This window comes from Saccostrea echinata, unplaced genomic scaffold (assembly GCF_033153115.1).
Source record: "Saccostrea echinata isolate AGI-Se365-2 ecotype Australia unplaced genomic scaffold, CSIRO_AGI_Sech_v1 ptg000022l, whole genome shotgun sequence".
Lineage (NCBI taxonomy): Eukaryota > Metazoa > Mollusca > Bivalvia > Ostreida > Ostreidae > Saccostrea > Saccostrea echinata.
In genome coordinates this window covers 15,273,403-15,281,001 of record NW_026889771.1, presented here as the reverse complement: position 1 = coordinate 15,281,001, position 7,599 = coordinate 15,273,403, and the positions used below count along the sequence as shown (strand labels likewise).

General features: G+C 38.0%; 1 protein-coding gene across 1 annotated transcript; it reads right to left on the bottom strand.

The window, feature by feature from the left end:
• Nucleotides 1–3,437: 3,437 nt before the first annotated feature.
• On the bottom strand, nt 3,438–7,299 carry LOC133190740 (uncharacterized). Its single transcript, XM_061326428.1, has one exon. It carries the CDS (start codon nt 7,274–7,276, stop codon nt 3,482–3,484), a length of 3,795 nt encoding a protein of 1,264 aa, XP_061182412.1. The 5' UTR covers nt 7,277–7,299; the 3' UTR covers nt 3,438–3,481.
• Between the last annotated feature and the right edge of the window lie 300 nt (nt 7,300–7,599).

Here is a 7,599-nt window from a genome sequence, read left to right as displayed (position 1 = left end):
GAATTCCATATACGACAACCAACTGCTTACTGCCAACTGCTCACTGCTTACTTCCAACTGCTACTGCTTATAGATGATATTGCCTATTCTGTTATAAGAGAGATAAGACCATAAATTTTGTAAAACTGTGATTTTCACTATATTTTTACCCCCCCCCCCCCCCCCCGTGAAACAACAACTCCTTTTTACAGGTATTATGAATTATTTCACAAATTCATACCAATGGTTTTCTTGTTTCAGGGGAGTGGAGTGTTGGGGGGTGGGGGTGGGGGGTGTTGTTGAACATAGTAAACATATGTTTACAGACTCAAAGCAGCAAAAATAGACATTTTCTTGCTAATTTTAACGAGATTGTAAATTTAAAAAATGCACTTTATCAATCTAATATGTTAACTTTTACATAAGTTTAACATACGGAGATTTGATGGTTATATATCTGTTTTCATCAGTATTTGAAAATCTGGCTATGATTTAAAACCCGATTTCGATTGATAAAATTTTCAACCCCCCCCCCCCCCCCCCCCCTTAAGAGAAGAGTTGTATATAAAGGCAAGTAACTTTTTGACACTGGTTTTAAAATTATCAATCCATTACTAATAAACTCTTCTTTGCATTCAAGCAAGTTTTAATGGTCAAACTGCCATTAATATTGTTGAATTAAATGGATGCCAGAATCTAAAGTTAGTGTGCATAGTTCTTACAATAATAACAAGAATTGGCAGATTCAGGAATTTTTAAACTGTGAAGGCGATGTATATCGGAAGAAGGATTATTTCCTCATAAAAAAATTCAAATCCCACATTGTCTTGCAGACAGATTCGATTTTTGACGGGGGGGGGGGGGGGGGTGGGGGGGGGGTGTTCACATACGACAAACTTTAAGTGGTGTCTTGGGTAACATTTGTTGGTTTATGTGTTTATACTAGAACTATTATTAAATCTCATAATATTAATAACATAACTTTTGCATAGGGTAAAATATTTAGTACATGTAATATCTTTTAGTGTTTCTTTTTACCCTATATGAAAAGTACATGTATTTGTGTCCTATTTAAATCGAATTAATGGATAATGTCAGGTCTGTAGAAGCATTGGTGGTGATGGTTGTGGGGGGGGGGGGGGGCTAGGGTATTCACAATGCATTGCGAGCATATACTATACAGTTATTTTCTCTCATTAATGACGTCTGTGACCATACTATTTACTTGTCAAGGGATTTTTGTTGGGTTGCTGTATATAGAATTCCATTATCGTGGACTATACTTCTTAATTATAAGACATAAAATTCAAGAACAAATTTAAATAATTGATACATATAATTTGATCTCGGTTAAAAAGGAACTTTTTAATTTTATTTATAGTATGAATATAGATATAATTTATTTAGTAAACGATTATCCATTAATTAATTGTCCTTTTATTTCTTATTGAAGACTGAGAAAAATACATGGTGATTTTTTTTTACTTAGTTATGACCTTTTCCTTTCTTTTTTCTTTCTTTCTCTTCCACAAATACACCTCCTCAGTCAGAAGAGTTCCAATAAGTTGGTCGTAACTCGCTTATGGTAAGTGCTACGTCTACGACATGTTTTGTGAAACGCTCGTATACGTTCACGTAAAATAATCGTAAACGTAATCGTACGTTTACGATCTACGATTTGTTAGTGAAACGGTCTCCAGGTCTTCCAACAATCTGTTGATATTCCCATGAGTACCAATTGCGCACCCTTATTAGCAGACCTATTTTTGTATTCATATGAAGCAGAATTTATTCAAAAACTTCTACATGAGAAGAAGTAAACATTTCCTTTGGCCTTCAACTCGACATTTAGATATATCAACGACCTACTATCAATTAACAATAGTTATTTCTATTCATATGTTGACTCAATATATCCCAGTGGGCTTGAAATAAAAGATACCACAGAGCCTGACACATCTGTTTCATATTTGGATATTTTACTAGAATACATACTAGAGGAAAAAATCTTATAAAATCTTTTTCTCAAGAACAGCAAAGGCATGACTAGTCATATTGATATGGAAGCATCCTCAGGGAGTGTAGATTAAATTAGTTCAATTCATGCTCCCTTGGTAGAGGGTGGGGCATCATTAGGTGATCAAATTTTTACAAAGGAATATAAGGAAAATATCTTTTGTAAAGAACAGCAAAGACATGAAAAGTCAAATTGATAAGAAAGCATTCTCAGGTAGTGTAGATTCAAGTTTGTTCAAATCATGACCCTTCAGGTAGGGCGGAATCACCCGTTCTGTAAATCATCCCATGTTTCCAACTGTCGTTGATGCCCTGGCATATACCCAACTAACTTACACAGGGATTCCTTAAATAAACACCAACTGTTCTTTTTCTCACTTTGGACCACAACTGACAAACATTTATTATATGTTATGTTCATGCATAAATTTTACTAACAATACAAAGACAATTTGTTTTGATACAATGAGTGTCAGACATGGACCACTTTCTGATTATCTCCCATATATTATGTATTAGTATTGAGAACATTTACTCGGATCATTATTTTAATTGTTCTCAAGATTGTAAACAGACAATTATTCTGTGTGGGCCTAATGATCATCAATTTACTTCAGGAAAATTTGAGGTTTGCTTTGAAATTAATAAAAAAACCCTTAAAACTGTGTATAAATTATGTCACAAAACTGTGAAGATTTTCAAACTTGCTGATTTTCAACTATTTTTCCCTTACTCAGAATAGATATACATATGTATAAACATGTATATATCTCAGTATATGCCACATTCAAGGGCTGCCTCCTCTGAATAAAAATAGTAGACTACTAATTTGTTTAATTGTTTTTAATTAGAGATCATTTGCATGTCAAAAAAAAAAATAAATAAATAACAAACAACTCCAAACATAATACCTCTTATGGATGGAAAACTAAACTACAGAATAAACATCTATCAAAATAAAAGTCCAACAAATTCACAACCCTGAGATTTTGGCAACAATTCATGTTATAAAATCAATGACAGAAAAGGGAATGTAATGATAAAAGTGAGGAACATTAAAATTATCAAACATCTCTATACACAATACTTGTTGTGGATAAAACCCTAAACTATGGAATAAACATTATAACAATGTTTTAAAAAAAGTAAAACAAAATCACAACATTCAGAGTTAATTTCAACAATAATCAACATGATAGAATCAAACAAAATCACAATATTGCAAGTTTTGGCAACAATTAAAATCATCAACAATCAACATGACAGACACAATTAAGGGAATGATAAAATGCAAATTAAGCATATTCTGCCATGTAATCATCAATACGGTTTCCTTATCAATTGACACCAAGGATGGATTTAATACAGTCAAACCATTTGCTGAACACAATAGTAAGGAAGAATGTTTCAAGTTTATTCAGTTCATTAAGGAATCCTGCCTAGACAAGTCTTTCTACACTGACTCAAACATTGTCACTTCTGTTTTTTAACATAGACTAGGATCACACCGGTGTTTGAGATAGGCCTCAAACCTGCGAAAATGAACACGGAAGAAATGCTGAATGGAGCGGTTGACAAAAGAGATGCATTTTCTTCTCCAAGTCTGTTCACTACACTGGGTTTTGTCCAGAACACTTAGATGAATAGCATCAGTGATAGAAGAATCCAGAGTGTTGAAGCGATTTCCATACAGTTCTAATACACTGAAGAGACGCCACACAAGATCTCTTGCAACTAGGTGTGGCTTTCCTCTGGATCGATAGAAAATGGGAGAATCATAGTACTCGTTGATGATTTCTTTGGTGGATTTGCTGGAAAATACGAGACTGTTGACATTATTCAGAAGAGTGTATGGTCTATCCCCTAGGATTCTCTCTACATGAATGCAATCGGAACAATTCTCCGTCCAGGCTGGCTGGGGACTAGGGGCCCTTTTTATACTGGTTGATTGTGGAAGCTTTCTAGGTGAAGTCCTCTGCCTTTTTCTTTCTGGCCATGTAGCATCATCAGTGAAGAGTCTTTTCTTTGACTTTGGCACTTGTAGTAATCCCTCTATTGAGCACATGTCCATGTTAAGGTTTGTCTCAGTTTGGTTGCTGCGAATACTGGGAATCACCAATTTTGTCTTCTTTCCATGCTGAGTTGGCTTCCTCTGCAATTGGGAGACTGAGGGTTGACTACACAAAGATGAGAGAGTCTGATCCTTGGATGAATCAAGATGGCTGGAGGCACTCCATTCTTTAACAATACCACTGGTTTCCTGAGAAGAAGCGGCTTTACTTGAGGAACTGGACAGTGCTATTCCTCCATCAACAAGGTCATCCATTGACAACACAGGAAGACTAATTTCACTTGGTATGGATAGAGCAGTCTGTGTCATCAATTCTTTCCTTGTGGCCTGGCATACTTCATCGTTGTCTTCAAGAGTTTCATGGCACATCAGATCTGGAGGTCCAAAAGCCCTTTCCTCATGAACCTTTCTTTGCATTAACAAGTCCTCTGGACATGACTGTAGATTGGAATACCATGTTGAAATATTTGGTTGTTCTTGTTGAAACCTTGGCAGTGCTGTTTGTGTCATCACTGGATTAGCAGTTCCATACTGGATGTAGCTACTGTGGAAAGTACCAAAGTGTTTGTAGAGTGAAGAGTTATAGTTGTTCATTCTGTACGTGGGATTGTAATCTGGGATCATGATGGACAGAGGCCTGGTCAATTCCTGAATTGCCATGGATGGGTTAAGTCTAGTGAATGCTGCACCCTCATAGAGGCATGATGGTTTGTTGAATGATGGTTCGGCCATGGTAGACATTACATTTTCAGCTGGAGTTGTGTAAGTCATCCTCTGTGTTAAAGCTGATGGCATGATTCCATTGGTTCCAGCCATATAGTTGTTCATGTGACAAGATGCAATCATTGTAGGTAAAGAGGAGGATACAGGATGTAAAACTGAAGTTGAAGCTGCTTGGGTAAACAGGCCCCTGAAGACTGGATCAACATTTTGCACATTTTTCACTGTGAAGTCTATCTGCTGCTGAGTAGTAGACATGGCTGATGCTGATGAAATAACAGGGAGCTGAGTGGATATTTGTGGCAGGTCTTTTCCTATATCTTTGATAGCCTGATGTTTAGTTGATGGGTCTATAATCTGGCACTGATTTACTGGATTCATTGCTGGATGTTTTCCTTGTGAATCAGTTTTCTGAAGATAAGACTCTGCTTGGTGAAAATCTGATGGTGAAACAGCAAGAGGCACAGTTGCTGAAGAACCTTGGTCAGGTTGTGCTGAAACCATTGATTGTGAAGGCATAAGGTTTAAGGCTAGGAGCTCTGGAGGCACTGGCTTTGATGCTACTGTTGTTGATGATGAAATATTTGCACCTGCCATAGTTGGAACTGGTTGCAACATCTCCAAAGAGGAAGTTAACAGTGATGCTCTGGTGGACAAAGACATCTCAGATGAATTTTCTGCCACGTTTCCTGCTGATTGTGGCTTTGTGGTTGCAATGTCTTGGACTTGGAGTTCTGTTGAAGGCACTACTCCTCGATTTACAGGTAGTAAAGAAATTGCTTCTTTGGATGATGTTGATGCTGTCTGTTTTGAACATAATGATGTTTCTGCTGTGAACTTTGAACACTCTTCTGCAGACATTGATGGCAGGGTTGTTGTTGACTCGAAATCCTTTGATGGTGGTGATGAAATTGACATTGGCTCCCCTTTTCTTATTGTTGATACTTTAGGTGATGTCCCCAGTGCTTCTGTTGATGTCTGAGAGGTAGCATTTGGAAGTGAAATCATTGGGGAAGGAGACAGTATTTTGAAGTTATTGGATCTTTTCATTGCTGCCTTGCTAGGGGTCTTCAGGTTTGTGGTCACTGATACCAGTCCTTCTTTTGGTGTTGACGTTGGTGCTGGTGTGGATTTTGTTTTCTTTGATGACTGTGGTAGTGTAGACTTTATGTTGGCAGTTGGAGACACGGGTCTATCAGATATTAAATCAGCTGTGGTTTGAGAAGACTTCTCTCCAGGAGCAGATACATTGGCATCCATTGTGTGTTCTTTGGTTTCACAACAGTAGGCAGTGGTTTTAACTGATGTGGACTTCTGTTGGGTTGAGGTCATAGGATTTGCCCTGGAGATAGTGCTCTTTGTATCCAGCTGTTTGGATTTCCTTGGAAAGGCTATGGTGACCTTTTTGGTTTGTTTTCCATCTGATTTGAGAGGCTTTTTTGTTATTTTTACTTTGTAGCTCCCAAAACAGGTAACAGGCAATGAAGTGTCCATTGCTTCAGTAGTCCCTGCAAAACGTACTCTTTTCTGCTCAGAATCTACAACTTCAAGTGGAGCATCACAAGTGGAAGAGTTTGCTGTATCCAAATCCTGTTGACCTTGCTTTCTTTTCTTAGAGAACCTCTGCTGGATGCTTGATGCTAAATTTCTCATCCTTGTCATTATTCCACCTTGCTTGGTCTTCTTGATGTCTGCATCCTTTAGTTCACACTTAATTTTGGTTGCATTTGATTTGCCTCTTTTGCTCTTGGCTGCACTTGATTTGCCCCTTTTGCTCTTGGCTGGAGAGTTGTCAGTTGTTATACATCTCTTAGCCCCAGTGGAGAGATCATGTGTGTTGGAAGAGTTTTTGCCCCTTTTGGGAGTTCTGCATTTGGATTGGGCAAGTAGTTTGGAGAGACTTTGCTTTGGTTTTGCATCTGTTGCTTGAGAAACCAGTTTGTTGACCAGCTGAGATCTTGGTATCTTAGGAGTGGACTGGAAGTTTGGAGCCTTGGGCTTTTCTTTCCTCAGAACAAGCTTTCCATGAAGTACACAATGATCATCCTTTCTCTGCTTCCCTAATTTTACCTGAGACCTTGTCAGATATTTAGGATTCTGCTGCAGGTTCACAAGAGGAGAGGGGCACTGAATACTGGATCGGGTAACATATGGTGATGGAATCTGTGACTGTGGAATGGATGTCTTTTGTGCAGGCTTAGTAGGTGATTTTGTCATCTTCGACTGGACACTAGTCAGTTGTGGGGCACTTCTATGCAGTGTCTGTAGATGGGGTGGGTTGGTTCTCTTAACTTGCCTCCTTGTAGGATATGGCCTACTCGCACGATCCCTTAGGGTCCTCAGTGGTGAAGTACCAAAGTGCGGCTGTTCCTCTGCATTATGTCTGGACAATCTCAATGGAGAAGGGCTAGACTGGCGGCTATATGTGGGCAGTCTGATGTTCACAGGCTGGATTGGTTGGATTGTATTGTTGTCCAGATCAACTTCCATGGGTTCATGACTGGATGGTAGATAGTGGCCGTGATGATGTCTCTCCATTCTGTAGCAAAAAGGAGGAATAAATTTTAATCAATTAGTTTATTATTAATTAATTATCTAAATGTCTTTAAGACTATTTGTGGAAAATTTTAGATCATTTTTTTAATGCTATCCTACGTCTTTCAAATATAGATAGTTTTCAATAGGTGCGATTTTAGCGAGAATTATTTCCCCTTTGGTCGCCATACTAGAGGTCACCAAGCCCAGATTCTTTCATTATTCATCCAATTTAAACATGTCATACTGGACAATGTGAAGATAGCACAGTTTTTCCT

Coding starts and splice junctions, on each gene's coding strand:
- LOC133190740 (XM_061326428.1), bottom strand. CDS start 7,276: ATGGAAGTTGATCTGGACAACAATACAATCCAACCAATCCAGCCTGTG.